General features: G+C 42.1%; 1 protein-coding gene and 1 long non-coding RNA gene across 4 annotated transcripts in view; one reads left to right on the top strand and one right to left on the bottom strand.

Annotated features, from left to right (window-relative positions):
* The window catches only part of LOC308524549, a 157,194-nt gene that overhangs the window by 33,872 nt on the left and 102,591 nt on the right, over nt 1–20,731 (top strand). The window lies entirely within an intron of this gene.
* The window catches only part of IRAG1 (inositol 1,4,5-triphosphate receptor associated 1), a gene marked incomplete at both ends in the record, with an annotated part of 107,474 nt that continues 93,360 nt past the window's right edge, over nt 6,618–20,731 (bottom strand). For all 3 annotated transcript variants that reach the window (XM_081099084.1, XM_081099085.1, XM_081099086.1), the window contains 3 exons: nt 6,618–6,861; nt 11,751–11,885; nt 13,445–13,561. In XM_081099084.1, coding sequence (XP_080955210.1) covers nt 6,618–6,861; nt 11,751–11,885; nt 13,445–13,561 — 496 coding nt within the window. The remainder of the gene's footprint in view (nt 6,862–11,750; nt 11,886–13,444; nt 13,562–20,731) is intronic.

The following is a 20,731-nucleotide window of genomic DNA, read 5'->3' as shown; positions in this document are numbered from 1 at the left end:
CAACTAGTTCTTTTCTCTATGAATGGTATCCATAAGTTAGATATTTGTACAGAAAATACCAATAGCAAAAGGAGAATCTGCTCTGCACAAACACAGGGAACTTCTTAAGATACTGGGAGATAGCCCTTAAATATATCCAATATCTAAATATCATAATATCTTTAGACATCATTACTTAGGTGAGCATAAGCCTCGGGCTATGGGTACCTCAGAAACATATGTGACTATCACCATAGAACCAGGTAGACAGGAAGCAGGAATCATATCCCCTTCATCACTATCCTTAAAGCCTAGCATCATGCCTGAAAAAGAGCATTTGCTAAGTATTAAAAAAGAAAGAAGGAAGGAAGATAGGAAGGGGGAAAAGGAATCACAGAAAACATGAGTTAAAGTGATACTTAATCTGATATATGCATATAAAATTTAAATAGAGTAGACATTTTGAAATGTGGCAAGAAAGATGGTAATAGAGTACAACCCATATTCCTGGGCTGAGGGTAATATCTAAATATTAGTTTTAAGTTCTAACACCAATTATCTGTGTGACTTTGAGCAAGCCACTTAACTTCCCTAGGCCTCAGATTTATCATCTGCTGAATAAGGGAGTTGAATTATATGAATTTAAAATTAACATAGAAATATAATTATATGATACTGCTATTACAGGGACTAGTTGTTTTCTAACATATATAAATAGGCAAATAAATGTATTAGTCAGTGTAGTCTGTTATAACAAACAACCCCGAATATCAATACCTTAATAAAATAAAAGTTACTTCTCTCATGTTGCAATCCAATGGCTGACAATAGTGGTGGCAGTGGTGGTGGTGATAGTGACAGTTGTCGAGATGGTAGTGTTGGTGTATATGTGTGGGAGGGATTTGGCCACACACAGTTATTCAGAGACTGTGTAGCTCTACCATCACTTAATACTTCAGTTCCCTCCTCCTCAAGATTGACATTGAACCAGCAACCAATGGAAGGGCATGTGGGGGAGGATGCTGGAGATTACTATAGGGGTCAGGCCTGGGAAGTGGCTATCTCACTTCCAACCATATCCCATTGGACAGAACTTTGTCACATGTTCCCATCTCACTGAAAAGGAGTCTGGAATGCAATTTAACTTTGTGCCCAGGAGCAAAAGGAAAAATGAATTGGTGAACCCATAGCAGTTTTTGCCATAGTTTTCCCTTTTGATCACCCTGTATAGGTTTCACTATTCCTTTCACACACAGAATAAAGTCACTCTGTTCTCAAAGGAGACAATTCCAGGCTCCTTCCAGCTCAAAGCCCATGATCTCTGAGTTATGTTCAGCCATCCCTGTCAGGTCCAGCTGTGGTACTCTGCGGTCTGGTAACCTATGAACTAAAAAAGTTGTATGCTGCCCCCCAAATGTAATCTGGGGTGAAGCAGGATCTTGATAACCTCAGTAAACACTGCCATATGCAAAGGAGAGGAATGGGAGACACAGCAGTCACCTGGCCATAGGGGTTCTGGAATAAGAGACATTATAAAAGCCACTAGATCAGCTTTCTTTTGCTGCGTGACAAATTACTGCAGACTTAACGACTTAAACCAACACCCATTTATTATCTCACCATTCTGTAGATCAGAAGTCCCAGTGGGTCCTCTGTTCTGGGTCCCACAAGATTAAAATGAAGGTGCCAGCTGGGCTGGGCTCTCACCTGGAGGCCCTGGGAAAGAATCCATTTCCATGCTTATTCAAGTTGGTGGAAGAATTTTAGAATTTCTGCCTACCACAGTTGCCTACCTTGGATTAGATCCTGATTCTGCTTTCTGGGAGAAACTGCCATGTCCCATGTCCACTGTTCTCTGTGGCTCTTCATTTTGTACCATCTTTTTTGGTCCACTTTAGTGGGAATTAGAGAGTTATGCCTTGCTTTTACTACTGGCTTTCTGCTGGTATAAGCTTAGGATTCCCAAAATTATTTTCCAACTTGAACAATAAACGGAGTTTTTAGTTCTGGCTTATGTTTCTTTGTAAATACAGTTTCCTCACAAACTTAGATTTCTGATCTGTTTGCTTCCATTTGATCCCATGTGTCAATAATTATACCCCAAATCCTTTCCCAGTAACAATTATCAAGATACATTTGTTTTTTCAGCCCCTTGCCCCCATCTCTCTCTCTCTCTATCTATCTCTATCTCTATCTCTATCTCTATCTCTATCTCTATCTCTTTCTCTCTAATTTAATGGTGGCTAGTTCATTTAAAGGCATGAATGGAATATCCTTAATCTGGTCTTTGCGGTACGACTGAGTTGATCTGGGTTCAACTGAGAAATTTTATGGGTTCTTTTTTACTCACAGCTCTTTTTAGCTTTACTTTTTGGGGTTTAGAAGCAGTCACATTTTCTAACCCTTCAGTCTGAAAACTCTATTTTTCTCCTTTCTCCATCCAAATAGCCAATTTTTTGCTGAGTGATTTTTTTCTTGCAGTACCTTGCCAAAGACAGCCAATAAAATTCACTCTAACACTCTGATTCTTTCCTACTACTTCTCCTATACATAGGCTGTCCTTGAGTTTACTCTAAATCAGTGGCTCTCAACCTTCTGGCCCTTTAAATACAGTTCCTCATGTTGTGACCCAATCATAAAATTATTTTCGTTGCTTCTTCATAACTGTAATTTTGCTACTGTTACGAATCGTAATGTAAATATCTGATATGCAGGATGGTCTTAGGCGACCCCTGTGAAAGGGTCTTTCGACTGCCAAAAGGGTCGTGACCCACAGGTTGAGAACCGCTGCTCTAAATTATCATGGGTAAGACTTGACCAAATATTTTTGTTTTATTCACAACATGGGTCACACTATTTCCAGTCCCTGATATTAGTTTCTTATTTCCTGCCACTTGAGTGCTAAGCCAGTGCTTCATATTTTGAAAATTTGTTAATGAAGCACTCCATTTCTGGTTCAAATGTATGCATTAGTCAGGGTAGACTAACTGCTATAACAAATATTTCTGAATTTCTGTGGTTTAATACACTAACATTTTGTTTCTTGCTCACGTCACAGTTGAATGCTGTGAGTGCCCATTCAAAAACTCAGCTTTCACCTAGTGGTTCTGCCAACTTCTTGGGCCTCAACTGAATCCTCTGAATTTGATAGGAACAGAGGGGAATAAGGAGAGTGTAAAGTATTGGGTAAGATAGTTGTGTTTCTAGGAAACTAGATCTGAAGGTCTACATTTCCCTGCACCTAGCTGCAAGAAAGACTGAAAGATGTAGTCTACCTACGGAAATTAGGTTGGTAAACACTCACCAGTCTCAATCACAGAAAAATGTATTAATTACAAAAACCATGGGCAGAGAAGGTACTGGAGAACTAGTATCAGGCATTGGGAAGAGGAGAGGAATTGATCCAGCTTCTGTGACTGGGGACTTCTGGCTTGCTTCTGGGAGACGCTAATAGCCAATGGGGCAATATTGTTGGCTTGGCTCCACAAAATGAGGAGGCATTTAGCTATTGTCAGAGGTTTGGAAATGTGCTTTTATTTTCAAACTCAGGCACGTGACATGCTACAGTTCAATTCTAGCACACCTGTGTGAGATTTAACAACATTTGGAACTGACAGCCAGTGCTACACAAATCCAGCCTCTCCCTCTCTGTTTACTCTGCAGCCTGAAGAGCAGCACACACTGGCTTTGTAGTACCCAGAAAGTGAAGTTCCTTTCAGGAGATGATATCAACAACAGCACAAAACAACACATCGCTCTGCAACTGAGCCTGGGCACCAGAGTCCTAGGGCTAAGTAGGAATGTCAGACTTCAGAGGCATTTTGAGGGGAACTTTTTATTTCAGATCAATATCACTTTAGGAAATACAGGGCCTGTTTCTCTCCGTTTCACGGCTACTTTGACAACAGTTCCATCGCTTCAGGTCAATCTTTGCTTTTCAGAAAAGAAATACCGATAAGTACTTTTTTCAGGAATACTCATGGAAATGTGATTACTCCTATGCCCCTTCTTTTTCTCAATCCCCTTTACTCTCAAAGTAGTTTGGGTGAGGACCTTGTCTGGGAGGACTCTTGCGGGTCTTTCTGTGGAGCAGCTGGAGGTTCAGGAACTCACTGCAACCCCCTCTCCTGGCCTTTGTCTCAACTGGAAACAAAGGTCACAACCTTGTGGCCAAGTGGACAATGATCCTCTGAGCCTGGTCCTTTAAGAGTGGCTGAGACTGGACATTGCCAGCCAAAAGCCTCATCTCACAGCCACTCTCTCAGGAGCTCTATTTGCATCCTGTCTTTGGGCTCTGAGGACCCAGAGCCCCTTCAGTAGTCCAGCCTCCCTGGAAAGGGAAGGTAAACCATCCATCCATGCCCCCAAAGTCTGTCTGCCTTGATCTGCACCTCTTTACCTAATGGCACATCCGTGGTCCATCCTGGCTTGGGTTTCTCTCGTGGTGATTTGCTAGCCACTGTAAAGGACATCCCCTTGATTTAAATCAACGTGCTGTTCTAAAGTGGGGCCTAATTTAGGTGGGTCTCCCGAAAGGAGTGGTTGCATTAAGCCTGGTTCTTGAGCTTGGGAATGATGTTGCTAGCCGGGCCTCATTTCTGTGCTCTCTCAGAGCAGATTGAAAAATATTCGAATAAGCTGAGGCTAATAAAGATGTTATTGTTCTTATAGAAATAGCGGTGATGCCGGTGCTGGTATTGGTAAGTATGCAAAATGTCCGCTGTCCTCAAGCTGCTCCCACCACCTTGAAAGGCTCCCTTGTTCTTTTGATCAGCATTTAATGACAACCTCCCCCGCATTAGCCACCATGCTAAGCCCTTACCCAGAAAATGGGTAAGACATGGTTCTTGTCTTTGAGGGAACATTGCTGGGGGAGAAAGACACAGAAATAAGTTATTGTTATACACTGTCATAATGATCAGTAAGGAAGATGTCTTAAAAGTGCCAGAGAGCACAGAGAAGGGTGTGCCCTATTGTGTGGGGTGTAGTGGGGAGTTGGAGGAGGTAATTAAAGCCTATATGGAGGGGATGATTTTTGCACTTGGTCTTGAGGAATGACCAGGGGAAAAAATCGCAGAAGAAAAACTAGTGAGTGAAGGAACAGAGCTGTGAGAGAAAACAGGTTAGTCTAGGCACCAGAAATGGTTTGGAGGTGCTGAAGGGTCTGGACTGTAAGGTGTCCAATTAGGAGACCACTGGAAGAGGCCATTTAGTGCAATGGTTAAGAGAGCACAGCCTCTGGGCCAGCCTGCCTGGCTTTGAGTTCTAGCCCCATGATTTACTAACTAGGTGTCCTCTGAGAGCTACTTGTATTTTTTTGTGCTTCAGTTTCCTTAGCTGAAAATGAGAAGACTAGTACCCACCTCATAGTTTTTGTTTGTTTTCCTTGAGGACTAAATGAATTAATACCTACCTGGTACCTAGAACTGTGTTTGTTTCATAGTAAGTTTTATATTATGACTATTAGCAACAAAAACAAACAACTTCAACAACAAAACAAAAGCAAAACAACCACAAGAAAACCCACACAGAAACCAATACCCCCCAAAACTGATGAGGGATGAATGAAGACTGTGAAGGTAGAGCGAGAGGTCAAATTGAAGGTGGGGTGTGCTCTATCAGTGTTCTACTAAACAATTGGGGATGCTCTGAAACACATGTTTGAGTTGAGAATTCCATTTGAACTGAAGCACTAGATGTAGTTGCACACTTATATGTGGGCACATGGACGCTGAAAGCACACGGGGTCTCCTTATTCACCTGAGAGTCGAATTAACTTCTCCCAATGGGGAGAGAACAAATAGGGAGTAGACTGTGCTGTACAGCAGTTTGGAATTGTACTTGAAATGGAGACCAGCAAGTTCACTATTAAAGCCATGAGTTTGCAGTGTTTTTCAAACATCTTAAATCCACATAGAGAGCTCATTGAACAGGTGCCTGGTGACTGCCCCAAACCTAGTGAATATCTGTGGGTTGGCTTTATCCAGAGCACCCATAGCACACATTTGGAGGCTTGTTGGCTTCATGCACATGTGTGCTGTGTGTATGTGTGTGTTGTTTGTGTGTACAGATGCATATATATTAATTCACATCTTCCCATTGCATTTCAAGCACAGAGCTAAACTCAGTCTAAATATTTTTCTGAGAAACCTTTCCTATTTCTGTAAAGAGAAACTCTGTTTCAAAGGGGCAGAAAGAGAGTGAGAATGAGATAGGAAATGGGAAGATATTGACGTGGTGACTCCTAATTCCAGGCCTGTTCCTTGGGATTGGAGTTGGCCTTTAGGCACAATTCTTCCTGTTACCTATTGCAAAGAGGAAATAAATGGAAAAGTGAGCTTTTCACTGTCCCCTGCAGTGAGCCAAGGCAGGCGACCTTCCCTTCTATTAGAATTCCTTGGTGAAGGTGATTTCTTCATCTACTGGCTGCTTTCCCAGGAAAGTTTTGTTGATCCTCTGAGAACATCAGTTACTATGTATGAAGAGCTCCCACAGAGGAGCTGATTGTGAAAGAACCCCTGCTCATTCTCTGACGGACCGTGGCAGCGTGCTCACACCCGGGCCTGACAGCACTATAACTTGGGGAAAGGGTGATGGGCTGTGTGTAGGAGCAGGGTACTGGCTGGATGTCAGGTTTCCTACTGCTCCGTAGGCTGCTCATTCTGGAGTCCTGAGCTCCACCAGGAGTCCCTCTGGGCTGCTGAGCAAGTAGATCTTCCAAGGGGCCCATCGGGCTGCTCCACACAAGAGTTATAGGAATTGTACAGCCCCAAGACCACAGTCAAGACCAGCATCGCTGTGGCCATCATCCAGATGACTTGCCAGTGCTGACACAGTTTGGGATACAGGACTTGTAAGAAGTGAACCAATTCTTCAAGTTTGCTGTCAAATGAAAAAATAGGTGGAGGGTTTAGTATGTTGAACACAAATATGATGCCCAGACCCATACTTCTCTGTCTGGACACTTTCTATGCTATCTAGAGCACTGGTTCTCAAACTCAGCAGTGTATAGAGTCTCTTGGCAGAACTTATTCAAAATACCCAGGCCTACTGAATACGAAAGAGTTTCCAAAGGTATGGTCTTGGTATCCATAGTTTAAATTTTCCTTTAAGTGATTTTGATGCCACCAATCCATAGCCTTGATGTTGGGAGCTACTGAGATACAATACTCTTTTTGCTTGTTTGATCCTTCACTCACTTACCCATGCTCTCATCTGTTCACGAGGTGGTCATAGATATCTGAACTCTCCCAAGCCCCAACATATAAGGTTGGCTGACCACACTCCCACGCATTCAGACAGGACCAGCATCTTTTCTGCATTTAACGGTGTTAGTGATCAGTTCCACGTTCTAATCTTTGTCTGCCTCCATGTTCAGACACATAGTTTGTTGTCCTCATTTCCACATCTGACTATGTTCAGAGTGGGAGGATTATGCTAAACTCATAAAAGACTTGATGTCAACGATAAACGACAAAGAACCAGATCAACCTCAAGAGTTCACTTTAAACCATCCCAGGGCAACCAGAGGACTAGTAGCTCCAGCAACCTCTAGATGGTTTATTCAAGATGTTTTCTCAACCCTGTTAATTTTTATTCCCTAACCTTTCCCTTCTCCTCTTTCTCTTCATACTCTTCTCTCCCCTTTCCACTCACTTTTTTCTCTCTTCCCTCCTTGCTTTTCATCTCTGTCCTCCTCCATTTTTTGCCTGCTTCACTCCCCTCTTTCCAACCGCCTTTCAACTTTTCCACTTTTTATGGCCTAGTGAAAAGATATTCTGTCAGATGGCCCACTTTGAAGAGTCTATTCTTAGATCTCTGTGGAGAAGCCCTGGACACATCTATTTTTGAGATTATATATATATATATATATTTTTTTTTTTTTTCAAAAATGAGAATATTGAGGATTACCAGAGGGAGGAAGTGAGAAAAGTGACAGGGGGCTTTCTGAAGATCTTATGGCTCACATAAACACTGAAATATGCAGGCTATTTGCTGAGAAGTAGAGAGCTCTACTTCAGAGTTAGTAGGAAAAAGACACCATAACAATGGATAAAATGACTCACAAATACCCTCTTTAGAAACGGGCCAGATACTCAAGAGGGCCTGCCTCAGATGCTGCACTAAGGCACAGATTAGTTTCTTTTCCATGTGGGAACCCTCTGATGATTGTTTCAGGGACAATTAAGCAAAGCAAAATAGTGATCACATCAGCTGAGGTGAAAATCATCAACTATTTCTAAACTCTTGGGAAGGGAGAGCTTAGAAGTGGAAGCTTCTTTTCCTTCAGCTCCATTTAAATTATTTCATTTCTATTTAAACATAATTGTATGCTAAAATGCAGCCTTTCTTTTCAGCTATATTTCCATGCCCAAAGCAAACTGGGAAAATGCCACTCTAGCCCCACCCTTATGTGGGATAGCAGAGGAGAAGGTCAAGATCTGGTTTTGTGACCCTCAGCTGGTCACCCATTTTCAGCCTATAAAAGAGGTTAGACATAGAATTGTATTAGAAATAGAATTCCTTTGGAAATCAATTTTTGGTTGTATTGAGTTCTACCCATTCCTCCATAGGGAGGGGTGAAGATGCTTCCCCCTCACCTGGGCCTAGAGAGGGGCTTCGGGGATGTTGCTTGGAGAGTTCAATATATTGCAATAAGGGGGAGACAGTTGTGTGTGACTCGCACCTGAGAAATGTAAAGAGCAGGGATCTTGCTGAAGTGCTTTTGTGGCATCAGAGTAGGGGGGACATGATGGGGAAAACTACCTTCCCACCAATGGTGGGCCAAAGGTAGATGTTTCACCTCACCTGGATGTAGTCAGGTGAAGGAGAGCTGGCATGGGATGTCATGGTTTCTGTCTGGAAATGCTACCTAGAAGCTGAACAAGGAAGGTATACTTCCAGATGTTCAAGGACGAAGAGACTGATTTTAAGTAACCAGCTGGAAGAGATGCATTCAACCTCAAAAAGGGACCTGCAACTGAGAGAGCCTAAGCAATGGTTTGAATGTGTGTGATGCTGGGGTGGGAGGAGTGGTTTTCTCTGAAGGTCCCATAAAACGCCATACTAAACAAAGTCAGAAAGTCAGCTTTAAATGCCTGCCCCTCAAGCCCAGTCACAATAATACCAGTCAAGTATTGCCTTTCCCACTCCTTAATCTACGTTCCCGTTCTCAGCATTAATCCTGGAGAGGTCAGGCGCTGCAACAGCAAAGCGGGGGTGGAGGGCAGGAGGCTGAGAGAGAAGCCTTGCTCCGCATCCCCACTGCAGACTTCCTTCCTGAAGCAGACCAGCACTGGGGGAGGGGAGACACTTTTCACTATTTCAGGGAACTGCCCATTTTAATTGCTGAAAGGAGGTTATTCTTGGGATTTAAACTTGACCAGAGGACTTATGTTTTCAGAGAGTTATTGGGAAAGTAAAGGAATGTACTTAAAACCATAGAGCAGGTTTGAACAGGCAGTGGGAGAAAAGGTAAAAGTTTTCTGTTGCACCTTGTGAATCTTACTTACTTGTTCAGTGTAAATGTCAGAAGACTGTGTTCTCTGTTTTAATATGGGTAAGATATTGGATTGATTCACTAAAGTTCATTTAAGCTGATCCTCCAGAAAGTAATATTTATAACAGATTACATTACTATATATTATTAAATATAGTAGACATTCAGACAAAAAGACTTTAGTGTTTGTTGTTGAATTTCTTATATAAGGGATCAACTACTGGGGTTACCCCAGTGTTTTTTGTTTTGAAATTCACTAAGTAGGACATGGACTTTTAATGACTTCAGACCTTGCTTGTTGGTGAGATGGCAAAATTTCATGGGGAATCACATTTGAATGCAGGTGCATACAGACAACTGTGTGTGTAAGGGACTTAGAAATGAATGCACTGTTTGGCATTGAGGACAGCAGCTCTCAGGGCTAGTCTGGCTTGGGTCACAGTTGAGGAAGGGAAACTAACTTTGAGTGTGAAGTTTATATGATAGCAGTGTCTGTCATCATGCTGGGCCTGAAAAGGCGAAGCTACATCCCGGTGCTGAAGGACAAGGACCCTTCTGAGGGCTGTGCTGATGTCGGGTATCCATCACCTGTGGTTACACATGTACTCAAGCCCAAATGTAAGTCTGAAAGGGAGCCAAGGTGGGAGAGAGGACAAGGCCTCGGGATAGGCAGGACCAAGAGGACGCTCTCAGATGATGGATGCATAGAGTGGCCATTTCTTTAGGCAGCTGACCAGGAGCTGTACAGAGAGCGATCCAGGCACAGCCTTATTTTCTCTGGGGTTTCATGCAATGGGAGGGAGCCACCAATCTTCTGAGATCAAATGAGCTAGATAAGGATTCCAGCCCTGTGCCTTGTAAACCAGACTGTTTATATTCCATGTACTCCCTGTTTAGTTCTCGTTTGTTCTTTCTTGGTGTTTGGAAATGTTAGAAGTTCCAGCCTGTGTTAGCTGGATTGAAGGGAGTCAAAGGAAGAGCTGTTGTCCAGGCCTGGGCTTGACTGCATTAAGGGGAGGAAGGCATTGTGGTGGTCTGCAAAATAAGAGCAGACGACCCCAAGAGACAAAAGACATAAGGACATCAGGATCCAGCTGCTTGGAGAAGGGACTATGCTTTCACTGTTGAAACTTGGAGGTTCTTTCAGTAAGAGAGGTGGTGCATCCTAGTACAGGTTTTTTTCACTGATGAAGCGTTTTCTCCAGTTCTTCTAGATAACTCTTCCCTTGAACATGGGGGTGAATTCATGTAGGCAGAGACATTTCACTCTGGTTGAATCTTCCACTAACTGTGCTCTATTGTCCCTCTGTGCTTTGAAGTATATCTATCTCGTGTCTAATTTTCATTTTACTACCTTATTTGTTACATGTGTGTGATTTCCACAGTCTGTCAGCAATGAAGCATAGACACATATCCTATCCCAAGTTTAGCACCTAATTAGATAATTAATCATTTTGGCTGGAGCCATTCTCAAACCTAGGATAGCCTGGGGGTCTAAAAAAGATTTTGGTGAAGTGTGCCAACTTTTCTGTAACTACTTTTCAAACATCATAAATCAAGACTTCTGGTTTGAATGTACTAATAGAGACAGGAGGGTAGAATATGTGAAAGTGGGGCTATCATTAAAATCCAGGACGTAGATAGGACAAGATGCAGGATCTATACTATCTTTATCTACACTTATATATATTTTCCAGACTTAGAGAAAAATACACTTGAAATATACAGTATATCTAAAATACCCAATCCAAAGTGAAACCACTGTCCAGATGACCAAGCTTGTTTGATCAGTATGGAAGGGTCCTATTGGAAACTCACCTTTGTCACCAAGCTGAGTTTGTCCCTTACATCCATCTATTCTCTCTGTCTCTGTTCTTGTAAGAAACCCCCTCTGGGGCTTTAGGCCAGCTCCCTTGACCATGGTCCATTCATGGGGATACTAGTAGCTGAAAAAGGAGCTAACCATGGCTGGGCTAGGAAGGACTCTAGTCAGTCCCTCACAATTAGTTTCTCGGCTCCTGATTATAGCTCTCCACCACCACTACCATCACCACTACCACCACCTATGATCTCTCAGCTCTTGCAAATATCCCCTTGTAAACTAATTTGACTCGTTGGAATTTCCTCTGCCTCCTCTCCCAACATGAGTGTCCTCTTGGTTTCTGTTGGCTGCTCATTTGGGCCCTAGGCCCACTGATGCCCTGGACTGGCATTTCCAGAGATGTGCAATTAATGAATCATGACCCATTTTGGCAGTGTCAAGGGCTCCAACCTGCTTCTCTGGACCTTTCCCTCTTCCTCACTGTCTTCTGCCTCTTCAGGTTCCTCAGGACCCTCACTCTTCTGTTCTTCTTCCTCCTCCTTTAGGCCTTTAAACTCTTTGGTCTTCTTTAGATCTTCCTGGTATCTAGAAGGCAAAAAAGGAACAATCGAGTCTGGGAAGGCCAGGCACAGAGCATCCTTTCCTGAGGTCCAAGAGGAGAGGGATTGACCATCCCCAATAATTACGCACTTCCTGTGGTTCCACAAACAGGAAAAAGCTGGGAAGCTCCACTGAATCCCATGGCTCATGTCAGTACAATTTCCCCTCAATCTTCAGTCATCCTTCCTGTTTATGAAAGTGTGACAAAACTGACAGGGAAAAATGTGACCGGGTTCTTGTTCTACCAAACATTCAGTGGGGCTAATATTACAGCTGTTTTCTATGTAACCTTGGTGAGTCAGCTCTTCACCTGTAAAATGGAGAGGGTGTCATTCATCTCACAGGGTGTGGGAATGTTCTAAGGAAGTACCAGGCATACGACTTGATCTAGTGAGGGTGACACCTGTCACACAGGCTTGCTGGGAAGTTTTACCAAAGTGGCAGGCACACAGCTTGTCTTAAAGAGGTACTCAATAAATGTTTACAAAGCCAATGGAGTCATTTACCCTCACGCATTCTGAGTACAGAGGAAGCTGTGGGTTAAAAGACAGGCTTTCCTACAGAAACCCTTCTGATTTCCTTCTCCCAGGATCAGTATTACACTGAATATACACTTTCTGTCTGTCCTACAGCTGAGTGTTTAAGGCCAGCACACTTGGCTGGAGCAACCTCAGGGTAGTGTGCATGGCTGCCACACAGAAGCCCACAGATTTCACACCAGTGGGAAGCTGTGTCTCCCTGGGAGTCACAGGAAAAGAAGCTCAAGATGTGATGCCTGGTCAGAGGTAATTTTCTGTCTGGCCAAGTCAGTACTCTGTCCCATCTGTGACTGACAACCCAGAGTTGCTATTGAAGCTCAATTAGAGAAGAGGACAGTTGGAAGTTGAGGATACTCCAGTTGACAGGAAGAAGGAAAGGCTGAGAAAACTGTAGCAAGTGGAGTTGCCGCTGCTCCTGGGCTTTTTTGGCAGCAGCATGACTGTTCTGGGTGCTCAGGAAGCCTCAGGCACCATCAAGAAGAACCCACCCAGAGCCCTTGATTTTGAGATCATTCTGGGCAGTTATGTTCTGGTGGCATTTTGCCTAAAAAAAGGGCAGTCTTGTTATTGTCTGACCACACCTTCTCTCCCTGCTTCCTCCTGTCCTTCCTGTGGAACAGTACTGCTATTTTCTATGTAGTTCCTTACTGAGGCAAGGAGGTCCTGGGGCCACTGGTTGCTTCCCTCAATCCTCTAAGACAGTGGTTCTCAACCTGTGGGTCGCGCCCCCTTTGGCGGTCGAACGACTCTTTCACAGGGGTCGCCTAAATACATCCTGCATATCAAATATTTACATTACGATTCATAACAGTAGCAAAATTACAGTTTTGAAGTAGCAACGAAAATAATTTTATGGTTGGGGGTCACCACAACATGAGGAACTATATTAAAGGGTCGTGGCATTAGGAAGGTTGAGAACCACTGCTCTAAGAGATAGGAAGGCCTGTGGGAAAGATTCTTCTGAGATCTGCCAAGTGACCTCAGAGGGGTTGAAGTATAACTCACCTCTTATTGTACGCTTCTTCCTCCACCTTGGCCTTGGTCTCCTGGCTCATCTCCAAGCAGCTCGGGGTTGGTGTGGGAGCAGAAGCTTCACAATCTGGGTCCCCATTTGTTTTTCCACTAGTGAGAAGAAGGAAGCACAGGGCGTCCTTTCAGGGACAGATTGGGCATCTGAAAACCAAACCACGTCTTTGGCCTGATTGCTGATCAGAAGTGAGGAAACCCATTGCATTGAGTTAATTTCAATCCTTCTACCTGGAGACAAGATTTATAAAGGCCCTAGTTCATGAATCTTCCCTGGATCCCCAAACATCTAATACTGCTTCAGTTCCCCTTTTCCTCATGCTCCCAAATCTACCTTTGTTCTTTCTTTTTTCCCCATCTTTATTCTTATTCCAGGAGATGCTGTGGGTGGACAGACAGCTATTGGGACAGACAGCACCAGATAAGAAAGATGGAGGCAGACCAAAATGTTCAGTGGCATTCCATTCCTATGTCCATCTTTTGTTTCATTCATGTTAATATCGATTGAGTACTGATTGAGTCACAGGCATCTTGTAATATGCTGAGGACACATCATAAAATAAATTAGCTTAGAAGAAAAAAAATCCAAAAAAAGGAAAGAAAAATATATAATTCATTGCAAGTTGTGATAACTCTTATGATAGAAACAAACTGTGTACAGTGACAGAAAGTAATGAGAGAATCTGCTTAGACAGAGTGGTCAGAAAAGGCCTGAGCTGGTGTAATGAAGCGCAGATTTAAAAGGTGAGAAGTTGTTAGTTATATCTGTAACAGAGGGAATATCAGTCTAGATAGAGGATGCAGGATGTATGAAGACCATAAGACACAAAAGACGCAGAGATGCTTGAGGAACTGAAAGGAGGCAGTAAGGCAGGAGTTACTAGTAACTTTTGGACAAGGGGCATCTAAGTGGAGATATCAAGTAGTAGTTGGTTATACCAAAGGCTAAAGAAATTATATTGGTATTATCATCATATAGATGATAGTTAAAACGAGGGGATGGGTAAGGCTGAAGAAATTCATTTGGTATCATCATCATATCATATAGATGATATTTAAAGCCTAGGGAAATAATATGAGGAAAGATGAAGACCCAGGACCAAGCCATAGACATCTCTGTCCTTAGCTCAGGTGGAAAAGTAGTGACAGAGGAGATTGAAAAGTAGCAGTTAGAGAACTAGGAGAAAAAGCCAGGAGAGTATGAAGTCCTGGGAGTGCAGAGAGGCGAGGATGTCAAGAAGGGAGAGTTGTGTGTCACACACACTTTTGAGAGTCCGAGTCAGATAAGTACAAAGTGATTCTTAAATCTGACAATATGAAGGTCAAGAGGAGTTTTGATGAAATGGCAGAAGCCAAAGACAGATTGAAATGGGCTTAGTAAAGAATGGGAGGTGAGAAAGGGGAAGACATAGACACAACAATTTGACTAGGAAAAGGAATAGAGGAGTGTTTAGGGGGAATGCATAGCTAAAGAAGTGGGTTAAAAGATGAAAGCACATTTGAATGTGGATAGAAACGATCCAGTAGAGGGGATGAGAGAAAGAGGATAACCAAAGGAACAAATTATATGAAAAGGGAAGCAGAGACAGCTCTTTAAAAGATTGAGAAACTTCTCCTTGGTTATAACAGAGAGGATGGTAGGTTGGGTATTTGGTGAAGGAAGATGAGAGGGCTACTATCTAATAGCTTACATTTTCTCTATAAGGTGAAAGACAAGGTCATCTACTGAGAGTGAGGTAGAGAGGCCTAGGAAGGCTTGAGGAGAGAGGAGAAGGCATAAAAGATTCGTGTGTGTGTGTGTTGTGGGGGAGACAGACATGTTAGAAAATTATAGTAGGATGGCTGGGCAGTGCTGGGAGCCTGTTTGAGGTATGGGATCACAAGGTATAAGGAAGTATCCTGATGGCCATGCCTTCACTACAGTATAGATTCTGCAGCCCTCCTAGTTCACCAGAATCCCAACAGGAGTCGTGTCAAGGAGGAACCCTCAAATAAGGCAGAAGTGTGAGCAGAGCTTTTCAGCCAAGAGTCTGAAAGTCACAGCTGCACCCTCTCCAACCCCTCAGACAGGCTTTATGAGTGAGGCTTATATATTCTCCTCATCTCTTAGTTTTCCTCAGACCTTGTAAACTTTACATTTCCTCAGGTTGGAAACCAAAACCCATTGTGAACAAGAAAAATAAAACTCTAAAAATATCATCTATTCATAACATATCTCCTTTTGCACATTACATTATCTACTCCCTTCCATGTGATCTTTGCCTAATGTGCAGTTTCCTATTTGTCCAAACAATTGGAACAAGAGCAGAAAAAACATAGTTACAGCCAAAGGCAGGGAAAGTAATTATTTTATTAAATAAATGTCTATATTAGAAATAAAGTATTGGTATCAGACTTCTAATTTCTTTTATCTACAACTGTCAACCTTAGAGGTTAATGATAAACATGTCTGAAGGAGGTCAATATAGTATAGGAAGAAGAACCCTCCTGAGGCAAACATGGGTTCAAACCCCAGCTCCAACATGTGCAAATTACTTAACTATCCGGACCTTCAGATTCCTCAACTGTCAAATGAGGATAATAGTCTATACCTGAAGATGGTAGCATAAGAATTAATGAAGAAATATAAGTAAATTTCCTGCAGTATGGTACTCAACAAATGATACTATTTATTCTTAGTTATACACTGAATTTATTGGTAGAGTTTGGTAGCAATCTGATGTTCTTTCAAACCTGATCTAAAAATAAAATCCAAGCTGATAAATTATCAGGGGATTATTTATATCTTCAAGAGAGAACTTGACATAGATTTCTCTGACACTCCAGAATCAGAGGAACCCTAAATGTGACTTTAAAGTATGGTAAAATTAACATAAAATTGTTTTAATAAATTTCTCAAGTGTGTGTATATTGTGCCATAAAACACTCAAGGACTTTCAAGTTTTGTTGACCAAGTGATAGTAAACAAAACTTTCATTGCCCTCAGGTGAGTGCTCTGCAGAGACTAAAACACTTCCCTAGTAGAGCCAGGAAGCCCATTTCAACAACTTTTTAACATGTGGATCTTCTGTCCAGGGTCCAGACCTCCCAGGTTGACTTGATCACCCTGTTCAACTCAACTCACCTATGGGGCTTTAGTTCTTAACATGCTTTCACATAGCTTCTCTCACTTGACCCTCCTGGTATGAAGAGCTAACATTTGTCCTATGTGTCAGGCTATGTGATAAGGTCTCACTTAAGACAGTGACCCAATAAGATAAGTGATACTATTATTCTCAGTTTGACAGGCAAGAAAACCAAAACTCAGCAAAGTTAAATAACCAGCCCAAGTTCAAACAGTATTTGATAGAGCTCAAATTTGATCCTATGCAGGCTAACATTTGCCCATTCTCTTGACTGCTCTATATGCAACCCATATGGGGGATTTTCCCATATGAAAGATGAGAAACCAAGTTCAAATTGACTAAGTGACTTGCCTACGTTCACATTATTGGTGGTGGGCGGGCCTGGCTGGGACTCTCTCCTTGGTCTTCTAACTTCATGTCAAAGTACACTTTCCACAGCTCCACGAGCCCTCTGTTCAAACAGAAGTCTTTTCCTGGGCTCTGAGCAGTGTGAGGGGTTCCAGGAAATGGGCTAAGTGAGGCCCTGCCTGCTCATAGGCTGAGCCATGGCTTATGATTTGGCCCTTCTTTTAAAGGTTGCTTGTTTAGAGTGAGAGATAGGCTAGGAAAACCTTGATTTAATACTGGGGAGGATGGGAAGTAGGGGGAACACACACTATGTGAAACGTTTGCAGTTATATCCTGACCTCTAGACTGAGCTTACAGTTCCTGAAATATCTTCTCCAACAACCTGGAAGTTTCTCCTTGTGTATCTTTAAGATTCAGCTCAAATACCTTCTCCTCTGTGGCATCTTTGCAGTGTTTCCCTTCTCCCACACCCTGTAGTTAAAGTTGATCTCTCCCTCCCTCTGTGCCCTCATTACATCTCTGTTACAGCATAACTTGGAGATGGGGTGATTTTATGTTTTATCTACTTGCCCATCTCTCCATGTGACTGTGACTGCAGGGAAGAGACTGTTTGAGTTGGAATGGTGCTTGGCAATAAGTGCCTTTAAGTGTTTGCTGAGTTACGCTGACTTGACTGTGGCTCATCCAGTCCCTGCCTATTGATCTTATAAAATGGGCAGGTCCTCACTGTAAATGGCTATTTCCTGAAACCCAGTGTTTGGGTTGAGCTGAAGGAATCTTTATTCATGCCTGTAAACTTGGAGCTGAGCCCACACAGCTTGTGCCCACCCTAGGGATTTCTCAGCCAAATGCTCATAGATTGTGGCATCTATTCCCAGCCGAAATTTTGTATGCTTTTTTGGGGGGGGGGGGGGGGGTGGGCGGGGATGATTCATGACAAGAGGCTTATTCTTCTATCATGTCCACCAAGTCAACAGTGTTTTTCATGATGCTCAGCTCTCAGTGACATGAGGATTATTTAGTCAAAATGTGTTTGACCAGCAGGTATATTAAAGTCTATTTTTTCCATGTGGTAAATAATATTTGAAAGTGACTACAACACTTACCAATGGACACATCTTACCTTCTTGGGCTCACAATGTCTCTAAGCCACTCCTACTGCCACAGCTCCCTCAGACAAGACCAACCCAGGGGACCTGAGCTACAAAAGCTTCCTTACTCCCTATTACTCAGTCCCAGATTCCTGGGGCCCACTACTAGTTGATTGAGGGCTAATTCACTCCAGAATACTATCTGCAAAGGGGAGCTGCTTGCAGTACATATGTGATGTCATATGAAACCTTTAAGCAATTTACCCTGGCTATTTCAAAAATGTAGAAAAATTGTTATTTCAGAGATCATACTTAAAATTGTCCAGTGATTTATCAGTATAATGGTCCCTTTTATAAACCAGTCCTGTACATTAGCCATATGTGTGGCTTATTTGATCCCAGTGAATGGCTCCATGTATACCCTCACTCCCACCACTCTCTGCCTTCCACTCAACACCTGGCCAATCAGCAGGTCATTCCACAAGAGCTCTTTCAAAAACAGCTCTTAAATCCATCTCTTCTCTCTAGTCATACTGGACTTCTTTCTATTCTTCTAGTTGGAGAACCTATTAACAGGTTAAGAGCATGAATTCTGCTATCAGCTGTGTAACCTCAGGCAAGTGATTTCTCTGATTTTCAGTTTCCTCACCTATAAAATAGGGATATTAATACTATGCCTATCTTATGGGATTATTATAAAGATTAAATTATATCATTCATGTAAAGCAATTGGAAACAACACTTTACATAAAGTGAGACACTGGCAATTTTTCTACACTTTTGAAACTGCCAGAGTAATTATCATCATCATTATTATTCCTTGACTTCATACTTTCTCACATTATATCTGGAATCCTGTTAGCCTCTAGGTCACTTAGTTAACTGTATAACTTTCAGGTTTCACTTTAAAAGTAAATTTCTAGAGGAAACATTTTCGGAAGCCCTCCCTCCCACAATACAAAATCTGGGTTAAGGTGCTGACTATTGTGTGTGTTGTTCCCTTAGCAACCTGTACTTCGTTATGCTATCACCCATCACATTATATTATACTGGCCTGTTTCCCACCCATCTTTCCCATTAGACTTTGAGCTCCCTGAGTCCATTCTAGGTACCTGGCCCTTGGTCATTAATTGTCAAAGAAATGAAAGAATGAAAAATAATAAATAGTTCTACTTGTGAAACTGTTCTTGAGTTTTGTTCTGCTTTAATCTTCACGAAACTTTAAATATAATAGTCCCCTATGCTGTACATCTGAAACTAATTCAAAATAATACTGAATGTAATCTGTAAATTAAAAAAAAATTTAATTAAAAAATATATATAGTAGTCCCCTATTATCCCAAGTTTCACTTTCTGTGGTTTTAGTTACCCATAGTTCACCACAGTCTGAAAATATTACATGAAAAATTCCAGAAATAAACAATTCATAAGTTTTAAATTGCGTACTGTTCAGAGTAGAATGATGACATCTCACATTGTCCTGTTCCATTCTGCACTGGACTTGAATCATCCCTTTGTCAGTGTATCCATGCTGTATATGCTATGGCCTATACTTAGTAATCACTTAGTAGATCAACTGTCATGTATTCAAGTGACCTTTATTTTACTTAATAATGGGCCCAAAATGCAAGAGTAGTGATGCTGGCAATTTGAATATGCCAAAGAGAAGCTGTAAAGTGCTTCCTTTAAGTGAAAAGGTGAGTACATACAATAAAATATGAGAGAGAGACCACAGTCACATAACTTTTATTATAGTATAATTGTCCTATTTTATTTTTAGTTGTTGTTAATCTCTTACAGAAGCAAATTTATAAATTAAACTTTATTATGTGTGTGTGTGTGTGTGTGTGTGTGTGTGTGTGTGTTAGAGAGAGAGAGAGAGACAGAGAGAGACAGAGAGAGAGAGAGAGAGACAGAGAGAGCAGTATATATAGGGTTCTTGGCATGTATCCTGCATGGATCAGGGGGACTACTGCATGTGTCACTTTCTTATTTTTCTCTAAGTCTACAGGTTCGTAGCCCCTTGTTAAAAATGAAGAGCAGTTTACTAGGAAGTGACCTACAAGAACAAGGCTCAGAATTTTCTCAAATCACATTGGCATGCAGTCAGCGTAGGTATTTGCTAAAAACTAGCTGCAGATAATTTTATCTTCTCATCATCTTTCACCTGCTTAGCCATTTCCCTTCTTGTTTAGTCACTGTATGCTTAGAGAAATGTGACATCTTTTTAACATCAAGCTGAATATAACAATCTTTAACAATATGGAGAAGGTAGCTAGAGTTGACTGTATTTGTGTTAGAAGACATGAATTTATTTTCACTCACAGATGGTCTCACTGTTAAGTCTCTGAGCAATCTGTTAAATGTTTCCAGTTTCCTGAATTCAGATGGAAATCATTTAGCACCTTTTAGAAATCCATGGGGGAAGCTGCTGTTAATCCTGAATCCCTCCTTCTTTGAATACTCCCTCCCCTTTTTACAGCCATATTTATTGGCTGGGTGTATTCCCAACAGTTGAGTCAGCCACAGTAGAGGTAATATATCATGGTGATCTCTCTGGGTAGCCCATAAGGGTGAGCTGCTACCCAGCCAGCATCGCTCAGTGGTTGAGAATCAACCTATGAACCAGAAGGTCACAGTTCGATTCCCAGTCCGGGCACATGCCCAGGTTGCAGGCTCGATCCCCAGTGTGGGGCATGCAG

The sequence above is a fragment of the Myotis nattereri genome (assembly GCF_964212035.1).
Source record: "Myotis nattereri genome assembly, chromosome: 9".
Classification (NCBI taxonomy): Eukaryota; Metazoa; Chordata; class Mammalia; order Chiroptera; family Vespertilionidae; genus Myotis; species Myotis nattereri.
The sequence above is the reverse complement of the archived record's forward strand: the minus strand, read 5'-3'. Positions and strand labels throughout refer to the sequence as shown.